We start from the raw sequence: 22,159 nt of genomic DNA, 5'->3' as shown, positions 1-22,159 counted from the left end.
TCTGTTGCAAAAACCCACTCGACTCCGGCCTGTACGGTGTCTTTGATCTGTGTTTACATCCACTAGGATGTATAAATTGTCAGCCACTGAATGAAGATATACAGAGAAACATGAGAGGGAGTTTTCAGGGGCCAGCAGCCCTGTGGCTAATGTTAAGATAAAACCAGGGAAATTGACCATGAGATGTTCTCAAAGGGAAGTTTATTCCCCTCTTGTGTCTTTTAAACCCACTTCATTCAGTCCAGTAAACCTCGGTCACATGTCTGCCCCCTTTTTCTTTTCCCTCTTTCCTCCTCTTTTCTTGTCTTGTAATGTGCAGATGTTTCATTTAAAAACATCAGAAAGATTGTCTGAAGTTCTGTGAATCCCACAAGAAAGGAGGACGCTCCTCCGGCTACGGTGGTCTTCTTTAGGCGATAACACCTACATCTAATGTTTACACCAAACACGACAGCATGCGTTGGCCACGATTAGACACCTGATATTTTTCATTCATCACTTTGTTGTTTAAGATTCCTCCAAGAAGCCGTCCGCCAACATCGGTTGGTACTTTTCAGGGTCATTTGGCCTCATTTCCTCTCTTACAGTCTTGATAAGTTATTGCATTAAAGTATTTTCTTGAATTATCTTGTCTGGGAGTGGGATAAGTGTATGATGTTGTTTTGGGCAGTGGTAAGAGCAGAGCTGATATATACACTCTACCACTTAGTTTTGGAAGTTGGCTGAGCAAAGACATATTTTATCCTATTTCTGACCGTATCTGAAGTGTAAAAGCTCTAGGATTTAACACAAAAAGAAGATAATGTTTCACATAATTTTTCGTCTTTAGCTTGAGAATGCTCTCCAGCCAAAGACGGAGATTTGGATGCTTTTGAGGCCATAAAACTCAAAATAGACTTCAGCTCAAAGACCACCAGCACAACACCATCAGTCATCAGTCATTTCGCTTCATAATTTCAGCATCTCAGAAACATCTCGACTGATGCCCAAATTTGGGAATCAAACGAGAGAGAACGAACACGAAGAAAAAGGGGCTGCGGGGGCCAATCACAAGGACGAGAACGATGGGTGTCGTACAATGTCTTTGGGTCGGACTGCCGCTGCCTCTGCACTTCATCAGTCCAGCCTGTTCCTGTCAGGATTAGGGTTCATACAGTAACATGTTCAAGATGTTTACGTGAACTACGAGGGAAAGGAACGACTTCAACTGATCCAACAGGCCCTGGACAAAGGATGAACATGGGTTTTGTATTTAAAGGTGCAATTTTGAACATCAAAGTCACATTAACTCATATTCCTTGAAACAATTACCAAGTGAGACCTCTGTCGAAGTGACTGATGGCTGCCAGCTCAAGTCACATATATCGTAATCTCCTGCAACAACATCAACGGTCCTCACTGTTTGGCTTTCTGGAAAAAGACAAATAGACCTAATTGGGATTTTTCCATGTATTCACTCCTTCCATCACCTGCAGCTGCTGGATGGATGATTTGCACAAAAAGAACAGGACCCTCTTCTGGTGTTGTGGCATAAAGCAATTCATGCATGCACACTTTCATTAAAATTTGTCTTAAAGTCAACCTTTGTTGTATTTATTCTTTATGATTAAAAGACTCAAGTCACATTGTCTGTATCTTGTGCAACCATTTTATACCGTGTTGTGTACTGTTCATGTTGATATGTTTGAATCGTCAGTCTTTCTGTTTATTTGACTGTTTTGTTTTCATTAGGCGACATAGACCAACTAAATCACTAGCATATGTCAGATAATACCAAATTTGGTGCAAGGCTAAGCTAAACTAAACAACCGAACTAAGCTATCATGAACTAAACAACAAAATATGCTCCACACTATGAATTTTGGTTTAACAATTTAATAGATCACTAATATAAGTTCAGTTAAGCTAAACTAAGTTAAGCTAGGCTAACATACAAATGAGAGAAAGTCAGAGCTAACAAACTCAGATGCTAACCTAAGAGACACTGACCTCAAGCCTCACCCTAAAAAAGTTTTTGTATTTATTGTGAACACTTTTCCAGCTTACTGAGACAAGTTAAATGAAACTCAACTAAGTAACTGTGAGTTAAGCTAAGGCTAAGATATAAATGAGAGAACTAGGCTAGCAACTTAACCAAACTCTAATGCTAACCCAATACAATGAACCTTTTTGCATTGTTGTTATTCTATTTTGTTTTCACAACATAACATCACTAAGCTAAGTTATAACACACTACCTGCAGGTTACGTTAAAGCGAAACTAAGCTAGGCTGCAAAAAAACAAATAACTGGCCTCAACTAAATCAAGTTAAACTAATCTGATGTCAAAACTGAATCTACATATATATGTACATGCATTTTTTCTTCTTCTTCTTTTTTTTTTTTTTACACATTTTTTTATTAGTATTTTTTTCTCAAAGTCACTAAAACAGGTCAGAGGAAAGGTACTCTAAAGTAAGATAAGCACAATTAAAAATAACTAAATTAAATAATGGTACATCAGAGCCACATGTAAATAAAACCTCTGATGATTGTTTTTCCCAGGATCTGTGTAAAAGAATCCCAGTCTACCCACATAATCATGTAATCAACATTTAATAACAGCAACCATTTAGTTTCTAACTGGCATCTCGTGTTTGGCTATCAGCCACGAGGAAACCTCCAGCCCAACATAACTTTTCCCATGTCACATATGGAAGATAATCTCATTTCACAGAGTAAACAGAAAGCTTCCAGACAGATTCCTGGTTCACAGACGTTATGTAATGATATTGCCGATGTGCTGTGGTGCCCTTTGATGTTGACTTGTTGAGGTTTTGTGTGTGTGTATGCAGCTGGTGAGAATAATGTGTCTCCCGGTGTGTTTAGTTTAGTGGGCACATGACGTCGTCCCATGTGAAAGCCTCTTTGCAGCCACGTGTTGATCAGCTCAGTAAGAAACGGTCTTTCACTCTCTGCCTGATTAAAAGCTGCCATGGATGGCTGGGCTTTCCACTGTGTGCTCGCCTTAGAAGTAAATACACAGGAATTTGTGTTTTCCTGATTACAACAGGGATGTCCACTGAGAAGTTTTGATGAGGTGCATGAAAAGAAAAGTGATTTCATAAAATGTTTGTATTCTTGGAGGATTTTGTTTTCCTGATGCTCGTGCTCTTATGATTGAGGTCGCAAGCTCAAGTGTTTCAGCATTCAAGGCTGATTAGAAGTCTTACTTCACACTGGTTTTAGATTAGGCATGACTGTGGCGAACATATTTCCCCAATATGCAATATTTGTCTCTCCACAAGTCCTCATCTGAACCCCCTAAAACTTATATGGAACCGATTATTTTGCCTCACGCAAGCTGATTTACAGGGTATATGATATCTAAACATCACCGGGTTGAAAGAGCAAAACTCTGCAAACATTTCAAAAGCCCATCCAGTCTTCATGCCGTGCATTTTGGCGGATTTGGACGCATATAATGTGGTCAGGCTGTTTTCTTTTCATCATTACAGTTTTTGTTGTACAGTATTTAAAAGGTCCAACGAAGAGATTGGCACAAACTCCAAAAAGGGAGAATGACTTCACTCTCACACTGATTGACAGATTTCTTGATACAAAGAATAACATCTGGAGTAAGTATGCACAGTATTTAGAGCAGACTGTAAACACCTTGTTTGGTTATGTAATGCTTGAAAGGATCCGTATGAAGATCTTAAGTTTTGGGGTATTCATTCCAGCAATTATGATCATCAAGTAACCATGTAAATAGACTAAAACAACCCAAGATGAAGGCTGAAAACAGTGTGTTTGTGAAATTCTGAAGTGAAGCCAAGTTATGACAGCCCTCTTAAAAGTTGAGGGTAAAATTTAAGGCTTGGGAGAGGGTCACCGACTTTGCATGCAAACAGATACCAGATCAAATGAAGCCAGTTTGGAAATGGGCCCAAAATGCCCAGACCGAGCATGCAAAGAGGGTCAGGGGGGACAAAAATGTGGTTTCAGTCTGAAGAATATTCATTTCGTTGGCTGATGTTAGCGTGTGAAATCGAAGCTACTGGAGGATGATTTATTGGCTGTATGTGCCACATTTTGTGTGGTGGCTGAAGCTGAAGAAAATGGATTGCTCGTCTGAATCGATTCAGTTTGATGTCAGGAGAATGACTGATGCTCTAATCAGTGTTTTTTTTTATTGCCGGCCTTCTCATGGTTTTTTGCCTCCGCACTGCACTTAAAGCCACTCAGCTTTACTATATTGCTTCAGTCTGGTGAGCTGTGACTCACGTACATAACCGAGGTCATCAACATTTTTTCCCCATCGTATCACTGCCTTCCCCTCGCTGAAATACATCGACCAGTTTCAATAAAATGACTTCGCTTGAAGCCTGAAGATTATTAACACTGGACTCAGCGGGAAGTTGCCAGATCTTATCCCAGAGCAGTCAAAAACCAGTCCACCACCTGAGGAAATAAAAGGAGGACACTTTATATAGAAGACTAATGCCGACAGAAAAAGTAACCAAAAAGATAAAAGCTGTGAATTACAAAATAAGAACATTAATATTAAGTCACAGGTTATCATTTTACTTACCAAATCAGTGCAAAGTGTCCGCCTTTGACACAAGGACTGGGGCTTGGCTTCCACAAGTCCTGCATGTGGTCTAGACAACTGGTTTCAGTTGAAAGTTAAATAAACACAATGTCTCTTGTGCTTCAAGTCTCTGTTGACTCTTTCAATATTTAACTGAGACAATAACCTCTCTGTAATCTAGAAAAGTGCTTTGTGTGCCTAAACATAACCATAACAAAAAACGTTTATCGTACATACCAAGTTATGACTGGTGGACACTGTATTGCATGATATCTTAGACAAACAAAGGAAATCTGTTATCACTGAACGTTCTGCTGGAATGCTGAGTATGAACATTGACAACTTGCCTGACACATTTAAATATTAAAACTATGTCCCACTTACAGGTAGTAAGTCAAAAATGTTTGCAATTACAGAGGTGTTTGTTGAGTCACTCAAAATCAGTGTGCAACTAACTGAATCTGAAGAAAAGATGAGATTTGTTTTATGGTCATGAGTAATTTGTAAGCCTTTATGAATATGTGTTACATCTGTAACTGTAAGGTTAACCTATGTGCAAACTTGTTGAACGGAACTGCCTAATATTGTGATGTCTGGTATGTTATCGTAGTGTATCGTTGTTTTGTGTTGTGTACTGTAGCTTTGTGTATCAAATTGTAGTGTATCATATCTTGTTGTATAATAATATATGCATCGTATTGTAGCACATCATATTTTGATGTCATAGCATATTATATTGAAGTGTTTGACATTGTATCGTAGTGTTTTGTGATGGATCGTATCGTAACATAAGTCATAACATTTTATCATTACATAAAAAGTCATTTTTACTGAAAACGCTCTTTCACAATTTAACATCTAAAAATCAGACCAAGAAAATGATTTTGAATTCTGGTTCAAAATTTTGCCTTTGTATAAGGCTGCATAACTTTGCCTGGCTATTCTTACTCTTTGCCTGCTTGGTTTTACTGCACAGCATGGACTGACTTTGACAGCATTGTTAGCATGAGAAACTTTAGCCATGTTTGAGTCGATATAGGCCTGGATATTTTATCTGAAGCAGGGAAATCATTAGCAACTGAAACACGTCAGTGAATCCTTCCTATATGCATTCTTTATCTTGCAACTGCCAGCTATGTATGATGTAAACATTTCTTCATAGCGCTGCCAAAATGCTTTTCTCAGGGGGCATTTTCTCTCCGAATCTGTTTGCTGTGGCAAATTAGTTTTATACAAACATATTTTCTTAACAAAGTTGCATTAGTGTGAGTCATTTTTCATATTCATCATTCCTGACATTTCATCAGTTCATCTTTTTCTTTTCCTGGTGGGAATGGGCTTCCATAACATTACACTATGATAACACAAATGTCCATAGATGGCAGCCAGACTACAGTTACAGTGCCAGAGTTGGAACAGCACAATGGGTTTAGTCAGCCGTGACCTTCGGGTAACCTCACTGAAGGAGGGGGAAGAGACAGAAAAGAGAGATATATAGGCACAAGAGCGGAAAGAAGGAAGGAAAACAGATTGATTGAGAGAGAATAAAGAGAGAGCAGAGAGAGAAAGAGAGAAAACAGAGAAAAGAGAGGTGTGACAGAGTAAAGGAGCACTTGGCACACGGACAGACAGAGAGAGAGAAGAGGGGGGCGCTTGTTTTCCCCCCATCTCCTCTCCCATCGGCTTTATAAAGTGAAACAGCCCTTTGAAGAGGAAGAGAGGGGGGCAGTCCTGTACTCCTGTACTCCCATCCAGTCCGGACTGTAAAGAGCATTTAGTGTGCCGACGCTAACCCAGATACCAGACACGCACACACAGAGCGTCAGCCAGAGAGCCAGCTGAGGACCTGACAGAGCACAGGCATGAACGACATCAAGCTGGCCCTGCTGGGAAGCCAGGGGGCTGGGAAATCAGGTGAGGTGATTTGTATTTCAACGAGCTTTAGATGAAATACCTGTGTTTCTTCTGTCGACACCTGTGTACTATGTATGATGCCATTTTAAATGTTTATTTCATGCTGTTCCTTTTTGTTGCTACCTGCAACAGTCAGTGCTTCTGAAATGAGGCTGGTTTTTTGTGCATAATTGGAAGTGCTGTTTCCGACTTCTCTACGTTTGTCTTTACCTAAAAAGAACACAAGTGTCGTAAACTACCAGAAAGTAAGACTTATTTAATAATTTTGGTGTTGATATTTCAAATGACAATCAGATAATGTCTTGAGACCTTTGTGGAGGGTCATCACATCTGAGTGTAAGGCTTTAGCCAATGGCTTTTTTCAATAGCAATTAATCTATTATCTCCATTAATCACTTAGAGAAAATATCACAAAATAGAGAAAAATATCCATCAAGTTCCCAGATTTCAAAATTATACTAAATAAATAGAAAAATATTATTTTGACAATCCTACAGTCCAAAACCCAAAGAAAGAAAATTACTTATTTAAAAGAGAAATGCCTTAAACAGATACCTGCTTTTAAAAAAAAGTGCTAAACTTACTTTTTATGCATCACCTAATTGATAATTGACAAAACCTTTTAACTCACGCCAAGTTAACTTGCCCCAGTTTTCCCCTCCAGGCATTTGGTTTAAATGTAATAACCTCAGTCTTTGTTTGATGTTGGCTGTAAGAAGTTCTCTTTGCTGAGGTGAAAAATATATTAAGTGATTACTCACACATTGCTTAGGTCTGTGTTTTCTAAAATCTAATTTCGAGAGTATTTAGTCTTATCAGAGGATTCCTCAATAAGCAGTGACTGTGTGTAACCTACTGTATGCTAATGAACATGTAAAGAGGCTGGAAGATAAAACAGCTCAGTGTCTCATTGTGTATGAATGCTTCAGAGAAAACCTTCTAGATGTAAGCTGGATCTACTCTGATCTGGACTAGCTGAGATAATGCTCAGATGAGATGCTGATAAAGCTCCAACAGTCAGCTGACAGGAACACACCACGACTTGCAGCTCCGTTAGCAATGTCCCACAGTAAAGCATACATACAGGCTAACTTTAACTGGTAAAGCTGCATGTTTTCATGTAGGGTGTGACGATATACTGTACCAACATATTATATTTGAAATTTTGATATCGATATCATGGTAATTATAGACCACACACGACAACATTGTGTAAATAATCCAGCGTCTCCTATGTGATTTATATTTCTCTCCGTTTTTGCATTTACATAGTAGATGGCGGTAATGCCCATTAACGCTTGTTGCCACTGACCATAAAATGGAAAAAATATGAAGACGATGCAGTGGGCCAAATGGTGCCATTGCAAGTTGGAAGCTGGATGGACGCTCATTGCAAACAGGTGTTTGATGGAAAGTCTATGAACTTCACAAGAAACTAAAGCAGCGTATTCAACAGTTGAAGCGCACTTAAAAAAAAAAAGAAAACAAAGCTGTATTTACATTTCACAAACACAACACTGACGAAAAAGTGATGAAGAGGTAAAAAGTAATCATTCACTATGTGTGCCGCCATACTGCTGTGATGTCATTTGTGTTGGCGAACTCGGGCTGTGCAGATCTTGCCAGACTTGGCTGGCCGTTCCACAGCACTTTGCCACATTAGTGGTTTGTTTTGTTCAGAGTTCCGAGCACAATGAAACGCAGCATGATTCTCGGGGTGTTGTAGCCTCCTGCCGCACAAAATCCTGTCAAATGAAAACTACAGGCAAAAGTTAGACACAGTGTAGGTAGACAACTTAATATTATTGTTACTACAAATTCTTTTGTCCACAGTAATTGTGTAAAAATATGATATTGTTACAGCTCTAAATTGAGCTAACACTTTATTTTCACTGGGCTTTGGTTTCATGTTACATAACCAGTCTATTGGCTCCATCCTTTGAGATTTAACAGTTGTAGCCTCCGGAGAATCCGTGCCTTTGAATGACCTTTGTTAAATTAAATTTCATCTTAAACGGAGCTGATTTCAAGGTTGTAAAACGGAAAACACAAACGTCGGCTCTAGCCTGTCCAGGTTTGATCAATCTCAAAGGTGAGCCGAAATTCCCAACTACTGATTTTGTTTATGCTGTAATTATCTAGATCAAGCTCTTGGCTCCATGTTGCTGCACTGTGCCGACAGTTGTGCCACTTACTCTTTGTTGACATAAGTGTTAGGTGAAAACGATCTGTATTTTGGGCTCAAAGGCTTCCAAAGAAGAAAACAGTTTACGTACTTTTCAGATTTTATTCAGTGAAAAATGCTGCTGAGGAAGAGGAGGAGGAGAAATCAGACCCTTTTTGCTGCTGTGGGTCTTAGATGTATCAGTATTCAGGCTCTGTGGTACTGGTTAAGACTGACTGGCTCTGTGCTGTGTTCAAGCTCCATAAAACAATGGGACGTCTCCATTCGCTGCCTGGTTGTAAACCAGAGTTGTTACTGTGGAGATACCAGAGCCTCTGGAGGCTGTATGTGCATGTGTATACACATATTATTATTTAAACACGGTTATTTTTCTGCTCTTTGCTGCTCTGCTTGTCACTTATATATTAATACTACTCATTGTTTTGTTGTTTTGTTCTCTAGATATATCGATATTAGTTGTAATTATTTCCCAAAAGTCCTCAAACTTGAATGTAATTTTCCTGAATGAATGCAGGAGTAACTTGTTTGGCCAGATCTATATGTGCGTGTCCCTGTAGCCTAATATAACCCTGTATAACCCGCTCAGACGCCCGTGACCACCATCAGCAACTTGGCTGCCAGCAATTGAAACCTCTGCCCTTAATTGAAAGTGATTGTCGGTGGTCATTTTTATTTGTAGATCGCAGTCTGGAGGCAAAGCAGAGGAGGAAATATAACCATTCAGCTTGCCAAATATGCACACAGACCTTCCAAAAAAGCCATGCAGCCTCTCTAATATGAGGCTTCGGTTTCACTACTCCAATCTCAGAGACTTTTGGCAATGTGTCGCGCCTGCTGGAGTGAATGAGGGTCATTACCCCCCCAACACACACACACACACTGCTGCCACCTGTGAGGGATGAGAGTGTAATGATGCCATGATTCATTTCATTGCTTTTCATTTCATCTGTTTCTCCAGCTGTACTTGTGCGGTTCCTGACAAGGCGCTTCATCGGTGAATATGCCTCGAACGCCAGTAAGTGTTCCCAGATTTGATGGTGATTGTGGATTGATTGGGGTTTGGTTTTGGTCCTGGAGATGAAATTAATCTTCAGACATCGTGGTTGTTGCTATTCAGTCAGTTAGATTAAGACGATCAAAACAATTCATTCCATATTCTAGTCCCCCTCTACCACTGTTCCATGGTTTCTCTCATTTTATTTAATTAAAGCCATGCTAATTGACTTTTTTGTTCACTTTAGAAGAGTGAAACAAGTAGTAAATACAACAATACTAACATACTATGTTACTATAAAGTTGTTGCAACGCTGTTAGAAAACAGTCACCTTTATCAGCCAACAGGCAATATCAAAGCACCAACTTCCAATTGCTGAGGCAAATATTTGGCTCTTTAGCCGCTAAATCCCACAACTTTGATGATGTTATAATGTTGGGAATAATGCAAATAGACCCTGAAAGTAGAGTCAGGTGCTGAACGGTGCTAAAACACTCTGTAGAGCTGTAGAGTCCTTAAACCCTGAAATAAATGATTGCACTTTAGGTTTCCTTGTCTTGACGTCAATGGCATAAAATAAATCAGTAAATTCCCCACGTTGGAAATATAAAGCGTGTACATGGCTTACAATTGTGGTTGCTAACAAGTGGCTAAATGAGACTACAGAAGCTGTTGGGGACATAAAACGTCATCACACCAAACCTGAAGACAGGCGGACTTCAGTCACAAACTATTCTGACTCTAACTTGTACATTGATCAAGTAGTATCATGCTTGTTTTCTAATTGTGTAGTAAAATGGTTTAAATTTAATTGAAATGTTCAATTATAGACTTATTAGCTTAATTGTAGTTTTTCACTTCTGGTGATTTCATTTAAGCTCTGAAAATCCATATCAGTTATCAAGTGTCATAAACATTTGTCGGTGGCAGAGTTTGTAATCCAAGATACGATTCAAAAATCCCATTGGCTTTTTGTCAGGGGAACCAGGGCGATGTTAACTTCCAGGTTAGCCTATATTCAACGATAATTAAATAACTGAATCAATGGTAATAATATGGTGTTATTTACTTTTGTGTGTTTCTGGTACTATAACAGATTCCCTGTACCATAAACGACTGTCAATCGACGGCAGGCAGCTGAATCTGGAGGTTTTTGACCCGTGCTCTCAGGTGCGTCAAATCACTAACACACTGAATATTATGATGTAATATTTCCAGAGCATTTTATTAGAAAAGCAGAGCTGAGGTCGGACTCTGTCTGTTTTCAGTACTTTGGTTTCCTCTGACATTCCATCAGGTGGGCTGGAAATCTACTCATCGCATCTTTCCCCTCGGACATAATGCACGGAAGGCAGAAATGAGAATCTGAGATGAGAATGATGTCTTTTCAGGGAGATACACCAAATGTTTTCCATATCAGAATTCCCATGCCAGCATTTTGTTTGACTTAAATAATAATATGATAACATATGATGAAAAGGTCAGACCTCAGTCAATAATCACTTTAGCTATAGCAACATCGTCTGTGCTGGGAGACAACCTGCTGTCTCCAACGGCCAAGAGAAGCTTGATGCAGTCCTTCAGCTGAGGAAAACAGATAAACACGATAATTCCTTGTTTTGGAGCTTCAGGAGTTTCACAAAACAACAATAAAACTGTCTGGTTTCAGTCTGCTCTGCAGCCTGCAGCACATGTCACGACCTTGAATGAACCATGGTCGGGTATTTACCTTGTGGTCGGCACGTGTACGATCCGTCCAGCACTCAAAGTTGGAAGTCTAAAAAGTTTATGAGTGTATCCTGAGGCAATGTGTGCCAGCGGCTGAAAAGAAGCCATATAACCTGCTTACCTCTCTTTCAACGAGCCCAAAGTCCTGAGAGGCCTTTTTTTTACTACAGAGTCAGTATTTATTGGAATACCCCTTGGCTCAGCAGAACAAGAGCCGATCATTGTCTTTGTCGGTTAGACTCAACGTAACATCAGCCCCTCATAAGAATCATGTCCTGCCCTTCTGACCTGCGCTGCATAAAGAAACTGTTAGTCAATAAAGAGAAAGGGATAAGTGAGTTTTTACAGTGCGGAGGCATCATTGTTTAAGGGCTCAGACATGTCCTCAGGCCTCTTGTCCTTCCTGCAGTGTTTGTTTCTCCTCAAGGTCACCTGCACAGAGGCCTGTTTTCACTCTGCACGTGCCTGCACACTGGTGTTGTTCAGGGTAACAAGAGAAGCAGTAAAAATAGCTCTTGAAGAAGTCGGACAACAGCAGGGATAACAATTACTGGGAGCTCAAAGGCTAAAATCACCTCTCAGAACAAAAATAACTGAGTCTAAGTCTGTTTTTCTTTTTCTTTTTCTTTCTTTCTTTTTTTTTTTTAAATCTGGAAACCTTCCCATGTAGTTATCATGACAACTTGCCAAAAAAGAGATGATGTGTTAAAATGTTATTTTCTAAGGATTGTTTGAGTCTGTTAGATTTATGTTGAACTCCTGTTTAGAAGTTTTAAGTATTTGTTTGCAAAATGTAAAGTCACTCTGACACATATATGAATGAAAACTGTGCAGAATATGTGGGCAGAGTCCTTTAGATATTATTAGATCACTTAGGTGAGAGAGAGGGTGCTGTTGTGGACTGTTGGCCTTGTTACATGAGAAGAATTATGAGGAAGAAGGAATATTTTACGACCAATGACTTCACTCTGATAGCTGCTAGGACCCACTAGCTAACAGTCAAGTGGCCAATAAATTAATGTATTCCCTGCTGAGTTCAAGACATTTTTAGCATACGTTTGGTGTCTACTAACAGATAAATGAGGAATTAAAGGTCATATTGAAACTGTTCTGTACCATTTTCATAAATTATACATCTCACAAAGCAATAGAATATGAACACTTTCAGGGGATGTGAATTATGTTTTTTTCACTGTAATATAAAGCCACTGAATGCCATCATTTAACATATTTGTGGGGTTATATTTTACATATATTGTTTCTAAATTCTTAATTACATATTTAGATGTTCATTTTTAGTTCAGGTCTCTGTTCTGGACTTAAACTCAAACCGCCATGCGTTTAATTTGAAATACTCATTTGCATGTTTAAACACAAAAATATCCGAAAACTTAATATACAAAATATTTTGCAACGTAAGTAATCAGCTGGGGTGGTTCCATGGTGAAATCTATTGAATATTTCTATTCTAGTCATCTGTGGTGTCAGGCAGTGGCCAGAACTGCCAGTCTGCCGCTGAGCCAGTTCTGCCTAAAGCAAATTTTTACGATATCTACTAAAAAACACAAAGGGAAGAACATTCGATTAAATCTGTCCCAGTGGAAACAAGCCATACAGGACACAAGCACGCATACTGTGGAACCTGAATTTAATCTGCTCAGTGAAATCAAAATAAAAACATGTGTTATCCTTGGCAGAGCTCGGAGGCCAGGTGTATACTGGAGGAGCCGGTGGACTGGGCAGACGGCTTTGTGGTGGTGTACAACATCAGCGACCGCACTTCCTTCATCAATGCCAAGAACATCCTGCGGCAGATCCGGGAGGCGCGCATGGACAACTGCAAAGGGTCAGAAGCACAATGAGCTTGTTTTATTCTGAAGTGTTCAGAGTCTGACAGTGGACAGGAGCTGATGTAAGGTCAGTGCAGCTGTTGCTTCAAGCTAATTCCAGAAACTTTGTAGCTGGATGAGGTCACATGAACTGTATCCTTCAGAGGTGAAGTAGTGGTTGCAAGTATTTTCTCAGACTTGTGACTCTCGTAGGGGTCAGCTACATTAAGATGGAGGATAAAAAGCATAAACAATGACAAGAATCTGTTTAAAATGTTCCCTCAGAACTGTTGCACAGAAAAATGCAAAGAATCATATACAGTGCCTATAGTATATAACCCGAGTGTGCTGTAACTGGAAAAACAGAACAAAACAGAGTATGGTTGCTCTACTTTTTTTGAAGCTGAGCAGGGCTCCTAATGCGGTCTTGAATCTGAGGAATGCTGGGAGTCCTGACTGAGCCTGACAGACACAAACTGATAAATGATTCATGATGACATGTGAAGGATTCACTGCAAACCTGCAAACATCTAGTCTGCTGGAAAAATCCATCAGGCTGCCTGTCAGGCGGTGAAGCTGCCTGATAACGTGGAGGGAAAAGATTTATTTAGTCAGTGACAAGAATGTGAGAATAAATGTAGATCAGCCATCAGTAATTCTCGGAGATAAGGACTGAGAACACTCTTGTGTTTATGTTCGAGTGAATCAAAAGCTGATTTATTTGGCTCCTCACCCTCTTCATCTCACCACGCTGCTGACTTGTCTGTGTTTCAGGGACAATGAGGTTCCCGTGTGTCTGGTGGGGAACAAGCAGGATCTGTGTCACGTCCGGCAGGTGCGTGAGGACGAGGGCCGCTGCCTGGCTCAGGAGAACCGCTGTCACTTCCAGGAGGTCTCAGCGGCTGAGAGCTACCAGGACATCGCCACCCTCTTCACCCAGCTCATCCGGCAGGTGATGGAGCACCTCAAGTACAGAGCCGACCGACGACGCTACAGCGGCTCCAAGTCCATGGCCAAGCTCATCAACAATGTGTTTGGCAAGAGGAGGAAGTCAGTGTGATGGTCCCAGTGAAGTCAACAGCTGGAGGCACCAGGCCGGTGTGTGTGGACCCACGATAAAGGGAACTGGCCAACAGGTTACATGCAGGGTCCGAAACTGATCAGTATGCGCACATTAATCTTTCACACTGTGAGCAACCTAGACAATGGGTGGGAAAGTTTGGATGGTGTCTGCAGCTACAGACAAACATTAGTCTTGTAAAAAAAAAATCTTTGGCAGGTTTTGTGCTTTCTGTTGCCTTGGTTTTGGCCATAATATAATTCTCTGCTTTATTTTGTTCATACTCTGAGCCAGAGCACTTACACAGACCAAACTTAACAGTTTTATGTCTATTTGTCTTTTTTCTGAACATTTATGCGAAGGGATTTTTCCAGATGTCTCTCAAAGCCTGATTTATACAACATGTTGTTCTTTAAAAATGGCAAAAATAGTTCTTTTTATATGGTTGTTGACAGTATTTTTAGATTTGTGCAGTGACAAAAAAGAGATATCTAAACTTGTAAATTTAACCATTAAGAGGGATTCCAAGTTGCTTAGTTTTAAGGGGCCACAAGCTCCTCAGAAATATTCAATATCAGGAACACAATTCCCTTTTCCCAGTATGGGGCAGCTGTGGCTCAGGTGGTGAAGCGGGTCATCCACTAATGGGATGATCGGTGGTTAGATCCCCAGATCCCCCGGCTGCATGTCTAAGTACCCCTGGGCTGAAGCCCAAATTGCTCCTGATGAGCAGGTTGGCACCTTGCATGGCAGCCATCAGCTGTGGTTTAATGTGACAAGTGTTGTCAAGTGCTTCGAGTGGTCAGTAGAGTGTAAAAGTGGTCCATTTACCACATATCTTACATAAGAAATACCTGACTTTTCTGATTATTATCAAATTATTCTATGATTTATATTTTGTTTAAAGGTCCTGCAAACACGAAACAATGTTTCACTTATTCTTATTATGTAATTACGTATTAAACTACTTGGGCTAATAAGAATGATGAAATGGTAAATTGTGAGGAAAATGTCAGTTAGTTGCACGTTTTCACACTGTTCACAAACAGGTGAACCATGTGTACATAGGGCCTTTCATAACACAAGACAAATATCTCAAATATTGCACAACTTTGAATAAATATGACCTAAAACTATCAAAATTGTGGCTACAATCAGTAAATATCTCCTCACCAAACACCATATAAGACTAAGACCAATCATTCAGCGGCAACTTTTACTGCTTGGCAAGTTTTGATATAGCAGATACTCAAAAAATGGTAAAACCGTATTATTGGCGTCAACAGCTACTTTCCCAGCCTATTTCCTGTCTGGTTTATAGCTGCAGTTTTTCATATGAAGTCTGGAGAGGACCGGGAAGCTTTGATTGGCTGTAATCAGCTTCTCCTCCATCTTTCACCTATCAGACACAACTGTTTATCATTAACAGAAATCACAACATGGAGGAGACGGATACATTGTTGATTAGCTTGTGACAGTGAAACGTTCAACTCGGGCCAATTTTTCATCAACAGTTCCCCCTTAAACTCCCACTGTGCTCACATTGTGAACTCTGGGTTACAAACTCTCCCTGTTGTTACTGAAAGTATCTTGTTATCTTGTCTGCATTTATAATGCAAGCAAATGTGTCTTCAGATCAGTGCTGTGCAGGTCTATAATGTTTTCTGAGGTAAAAAAGAGTCAGTTTTAAAGGATTTTACTGACACTTTAATGAACTTTGTGTGTATATATTTTATTGTTGCTACTCTTTGAAAGCCATTTTGATTGTTTATAGTAGATTACTATACTGATGACTGTCATATCTTATACTCTCTATGGTAGCCCTTACTAAAGGCATCATTAATATTCATTCACAAGTACTACAATGCATGTAACCATTTCAACTGGTCAATTTAATTATTATTATTATTATCATTATATTTATTTGGTCTTTTCACAGATTCTGAAAAATTGAAAATTCTCTTGCATGTGACTTCTGACCTCTGTAATAGTGGTAAAACTTTGATAGTTGATGAACAGATAATGAGTCATTACAGTTATTCAGGAGTAGCTGTAATGAACATAGTAGATAATGAAGAAATACTGGTAAATAGACTGTTGGGTACAATATTAATGAATCATTACATAATGATAAGTTCATAAGTACCTATGAATCAACAAAGATACCACTTTCTTAATGAGTTGTTCCTGATTAACTATCAACCAGCCGCTCAGTGGCACGACTCATTAAATACTAATTACTTAATCATTATTTACCCTTTTTGTGTACCCTTTAGCAAAGTGAAACATAATTATATACAACATTAATTAATGATTAGGTAATTAGTATTTAATGAGTCTATTGGGTAGCTACTCCATATTACGTTTCACTTCCCTTGAAGGTACTTAAAGAGAGAAACTAATGATTAAGCAATTAGTAATTAATGAGTCCTCGCTAGTTTGTTCCACTCAGCAGCTGGTTCATTGTTAATCAGGGACAGTACATGAAGAAAGTGGTCACTCTGTTGATTCTCAGATATTTATGAGTTAATCAATTGCCTAATGATTCAACAATGTTGTATCTTCCAGTCTGTTCTCCAGTAATCCATCATTATCTACTATACAGTTCTGGAATCACATCTATTAAGGAATCACTCATTAATTAATTATTTACTGTCAAGTTGTTCTATCAAGTGATTAATTCCTTACTCAATCCTCAGTAGTTACTCACACTTTTGTGTACCTCATCATAGAGCGTTGCCTTAAAACCCTACAATCACACACCTATCAAGAGCTTGAGCTCATTTTATTCTTTGCTGTTGTTCTTCTTAAACCTAGTTATGTAACACATTGTGAAAAATAAGTTGACATATGAAGTTTTTTGTAGATGAATGTTCCTGTTGTATATACTGTAAAAACATTGGATGTTTCAGAGGAAATTAAAGTTGCATTGTTACATTGCTTAATACCATTCCTGTTTAAGTTTTTCAGAGCAGCTTGACTTTAATTAGATGATCTTCAGAGGGGGCATTTCTCTAAAGCTTTCAGAAAGAAGGAATTTCCTGTGTGTACCTGCTAAAAATAACTGGTTTGGGGGCAGGAGAGGTGAGAAATGCAGCAGTATTGAACTAGATTTTGTCCTTTAAAAGGAAAAACGTTCCTGCAGTCTCCACTAGATGGCAGCACAGGTATCAAAACACCCTAAAGATGTGTGTCCTCTCCCTCTATGTTCATTGATTTTCCTGCTCATGAGACCTATTACACACTCAATCAATATAAAAATGAAAGTAAACAATGAAATGGAAAATAAATCAACTTCAATTGACTAAAATGTCATCTTTTGGAATCTTAAAGCTTACTTAAAATGATGCTGTTTGGGTTTTTGCATTTACTTTGTTTTTTTATGCAGCATGTTTGTGCATGTTAAAGGTGCATGTAAATGTTAAAGCCCAAAGTCCACACCAAGGGAGTTACTCTCTCCCACAGAAAACATCGCTCTTGCACTGGCTGAAATGCCTGGTTTAGAGTCGAGCCTTTACTTTTATAACACTTCTGCGTCACTATGTAACAGGCATTTTATAAATACATATGTATTTATTATGAAATATATACTCTGCAGCAGCTGCAGCAATGCACTGAATGAGAAAGATAATGTGTGTGTTTTTTAAAAAAATCAAAGTATGTAATCCTCTTCTATAAGGACCCTAAAAATAAAAGTATGAACCTGAAAACCAGCACAAATGCTGAAAATATGATTAATTAAATATATATTAATCTACGTTGTATGTATGTATGTATGTATGTATGTATGTATGTATGTATGTATGTATGTATGTATGTATGTATGTATGTATGTATGTATATGTAATTTGGACTTCTATTTTCTCTTATATATTTGTGAAATTAGATGTAATCGTATAAAAATTCATCAATGTAAACAACTACTTCTATGGTCAAAGACGAACCTTCAGGCTCCACTTGAACATAGTTCAGATTTTCAGATGGACTGATTGTGCCAATCCCAGTTCAGTTCAGAAAAAACACAGCAAAGCGCAGGTTTCCCCATGCAGACTGCACACAGCATGAAAACTGGCAGCTTATGCAAGTTAAATGAATTTGTGGTTTTGATGAAATGGTCTCGTCTGATTGCTGAGCTCCTCTTTCACACGTCCAAGTAGGGATTAATCGGTGAAGAGCAAACAGGAAACACTGCAGCCTCCTCATGTTCATCATCATCGCAGCACAGGTGGCAAATGAAGGCTGAATCTGTGCGGGAGTCTTTTTGGCAGTTGCTTGGAATCAGTGAGTGAAGCAAACACTTTATTCAGCCCCATCAGTCACACATTTACATATTAGAGCACATGGAGGCCTGCCTCGCTGTCTTAAATTCTGTATTACCTGCATTCATGTAACTTGTTTTTAATGTTTTTAGTTTTTAACCAAATGATCTGTGACATTTTCAGAGAGATGCACCTCTACTCTTTAAAAAAGTTCATGAAAGACTTCACATTTTCTCTCCTAGAAAATAAAAATCCTTTGCCGCACTGGAAGTCATGCATTTCCCATTTCCAGCTGCAACAACAGCAGTTTTCTTTGAATAGATAGAGGAACTGTGGAGTCGGCGGGAGCGGGACCAGGAGCAGGAGCCATAAACCACCGAGGCTGAACAGAAAAAGAAAAGAGCTCCACCTACAGAGAGGGGAACCAGAAATCTAAGGAAAGAGACATCACAGTGCCACCCGCTGAGGTTGACTGACAGGTAATTTCTGGAGAGAGCAGCGCAGACACACCGCTGACTTTAGCACTTAAAAGTAAAGATGTCTGGAAAAATACACGTTAAACGAAGGTGTAAGTCCGTAATGGTGCAAAAATGCTCCTCATTTAAACTCTAATTTGATTCTGTCTCCTTCATCTTCCTCTCTGTCCGTCTCGTTTTTTTCCAGAGTGATGAGGAGTGCAGACGGATGGAGACAGAACCTCCAAGCGTGGCCTTGTAGCTTCAGGTCAGTGATCTTATTTGGCCCCTGCGTGGAGGAAGAATTGGTTTTGGCTCGACTGAGGACAATCATCCAAACCAAGGGGATTGGATGCTGCTGGGACACCGCAAGAGCCAATCAGAAAGGCCATCGATCAGTTCCCCTTAATCTCACAGCTGGTGAGCACATCCCAACTCCAATCTAAAACTCTGCAGCTTAGTCAGACTGACGGGGGATTGGACGGCTTCCAAAGACTTGAACCTCCACTATAATGGATCCACGTTGGGGCAGAAGAGTTTGTCTACAACATCAGATGATACTCCACTCTGTTCTCAGTGCTCTTTTCTGTGGGCTGCAAAATAAACAGTAGTTGTTTGGTCTAGCGCTAACAGAAAATCTGTTTTTCTCAAAAATGTGAAAACAATATGTTAGTGTGGCAAAATTCTAGTTGGTTTCAGATTGAAATCAACCTAATAAAAGGACATAGGTGGAAATATCTTAACTGAAACATGTGTTTTTCTCCTATAATCACGTGGAAAACATCATTTTTCTGGAGCCACATTTTTTAGCGTGTACTGTGTGTCATTCTGCATGAGTGCACACGGTGATTGCTTGCGGGACATATATATATATATATATATATATATATATATATATATATATATATATATATATATATATATATATATATATATATATATATATATATCTGAAGAGTTGAAATGAGAAAACTGTGATGCATCCTCTGTGAAAAGAGGCAAAATGTAAACTTTAGTTTTGCTGAATGTAGTGAGTGTCGTATGTGCATACATTTTTGATGAGGTACATCTGGATCATCTGGTTTCATTACACATCGAATGAATGTTAAGCAAAGGAATCATAAGTAATCCTTTTCATATGTTATATGACATGCTCGCTGCCTATTCAGTGTCTTGCCATCTCCCGTTACATTTACTGTGACATCCTGCTGTCTGTGCTGAATTCTGTTTTGTAAGATGGTGGTATCTTCTAGCAGTTACTCTGTCAAAACTCTTCAGCGAGACCCCGATAGGCTCTCGAAGGCTACTGTTGGCCGTTGGTAAATCAGAGCGTCCATATGACTTCACATAACGGTGAAAAAGAAAAATGAAAATGTATGCCTCAAATGTCTGGCCAATCAGTGCATAAGTTAAAAGAAGTTAGGCTTTCAAATTATGTACAAAATGCACAGCAAACTTCAAAAATTCCATCTAATGTAGTTTCTGTCGAAAAAGATTTCAGATGACAGGCGTTTGTATCTCGCGTGAGAGCCAAATTCAACACCTTTAAGGGATGTAGCGTTTAATTTACACCCACCATGTAATGTTGTCTTTCCCAAAACCTAATGAAGTAGCCTTTGTAGCTAATACCAAACAAAGTGCAGCCACAATGTGTTGCTTTTGGTATTCACAGAAGGTTAAGTGAGACTTAGAAATAAGCAGTTTCAGCAAGACATGGATGAGTGGCATGTGTGTTGTGGAGTTATAGCAAACCAAAAGAAGCACACGTGAGGTGAATGACAGCTTTAGGAGGATAGACAGAGTGAGCGCAGAGGAACTTTTTAAGCCTGGAAGGCCCAGGTGAACTAGATCAGCTGATGAGCCTCCCATGTAAAGCCAATTGTCTGTTGAGGCCGGGACAGCCTCTGTGACAGAGGGAGGAGAGTGACACTGTAAAATGATCTGTTATCTTTGTTCATTTATTAACTGTGGGCCCCAAGAGGAGCAAACAATGCCCTCATGTTCAGGGGAAAAAAGACTATCCCTTGGATGCCCTTATCTTTATGTTTTTTTTCTTCCAAAAAAAGACCCAAACACCAGACACTGAGGCAAGTTGCAAAAATCACAAGTCCGAAATGCAGTCATTAAAAGGCAAGGGGACAATGCCAAAAACAACAGGCAGGGAGGAGAAACCCAGGCTTAAATACACAGGAACAGATTACATGATGGAGCGCAGGTGAGCAGGGAAAAGGGCGGGAAAGAGACAAAGAAAGTTTAATGCTCTGAATGTGATATTCTACAAAATAAAACAGGAAATTATTCACCAAATGGTGCATAAAACGTATTAAATGCAGGGAAATGCTAGACAACCCAGTTGGCCTCTATGTACCTTTAAATGGGCAAATAGTTAATAGTTCCCTTTGGTTTTTATACTATAAATATAAGTCACGTGACAAAACAATTTATACTTTTAACTAGGGTTTTAACTAGGCAATGTGCCAGTCCTTATAACAGAAATATAATGATCAACCATTCTATTTTTTTAAAAATACATTATAAATAAATAAAATACACAGTATAGAGCATTTTGGTGAAAGCTGCAGCATTCATTCAGCAGCACCCCAAATTTAAGCCATTACCTGGCTAAAAGAGAAGCTCCAAAGGCCTCATTCAGAGACAGGAGGTGTGAAGAGCCGTATTGCATTACGCATTACGTTGTGTTCCAGCCCTTGAAAGGTTTGTGCTTACAGAACTGTATTTGAAGATTCATTGCCAAGTTTGATGCTGACAGATCAAAGACATCCCCTTCAAGTGCAGCGGTCTGCATCTGCAGCTGAGGAACTCTGCCCCAAAATGTCAGAAAGTGCCAAAATATGATCCAAGAAAAGGACCATACAGAGCTGTGCATGTGGCAAGTCTTTGAGCTTGATTTGTGGGAGATTTGTACAACGAGTTCATGAGCTTTTGGATAATTATACTTAAAAATAGAATGTACATAAAATGTAGGATGATGCTTCACTTCAGTGCTCCCTTTGATCGGCTACTTCTCTTTTTTTACGATCAGAGAAATAGACTGCAGTTATTTTCTGGTATAGTACAAACAACAACAGAGTTGATTAAGATACCAACTTATAAACAGCCATCTTCATCCGACAGCGTCATCCTTTCACAGCTGGAGTTTATC

At 39.3% G+C, this 22,159-nt stretch overlaps 1 protein-coding gene across 1 annotated transcript; it reads left to right on the top strand.

Annotated features, from left to right (window-relative positions):
- The first annotated feature begins 6,139 nt into the window (after nt 1-6,139).
- Nucleotides 6,140-17,229, top strand: rerglb (RERG/RAS-like b). Its single transcript, XM_037105936.1, has 5 exons — nt 6,140-6,486; nt 9,630-9,686; nt 10,762-10,835; nt 13,091-13,239; nt 13,997-17,229. Exons 1-5 carry the CDS (start codon nt 6,435-6,437, stop codon nt 14,280-14,282), a joined length of 618 nt encoding a protein of 205 aa, XP_036961831.1. The 5' UTR covers nt 6,140-6,434; the 3' UTR covers nt 14,283-17,229.
- The last annotated feature ends 4,930 nt before the right edge of the window (nt 17,230-22,159 follow it).

This window comes from Acanthopagrus latus, chromosome 8, assembly GCF_904848185.1.
Source record: "Acanthopagrus latus isolate v.2019 chromosome 8, fAcaLat1.1, whole genome shotgun sequence".
NCBI classification, from domain to species: Eukaryota; Metazoa; Chordata; class Actinopteri; order Spariformes; family Sparidae; genus Acanthopagrus; species Acanthopagrus latus.
This window is presented reverse-complemented; position numbering and strand designations above follow the sequence as displayed.

Excerpts from the sequence above, each read along its gene's own strand:
- rerglb (XM_037105936.1), top strand. The coding sequence starts at position 6,435 with ATGAACGACATCAAGCTGGCCCTGCTGGGAAGCCAGGGGGCTGGGAAA. Across the intron at positions 10,836-13,090 it reads TTTTTGACCCGTGCTCTCAG|AGCTCGGAGGCCAGGTGTAT; the intron begins GTGCGTCAAATC and ends TATCCTTGGCAG. Across the intron at positions 13,240-13,996 it reads CGCATGGACAACTGCAAAGG|GGACAATGAGGTTCCCGTGT; the intron begins GTCAGAAGCACA and ends TCTGTGTTTCAG.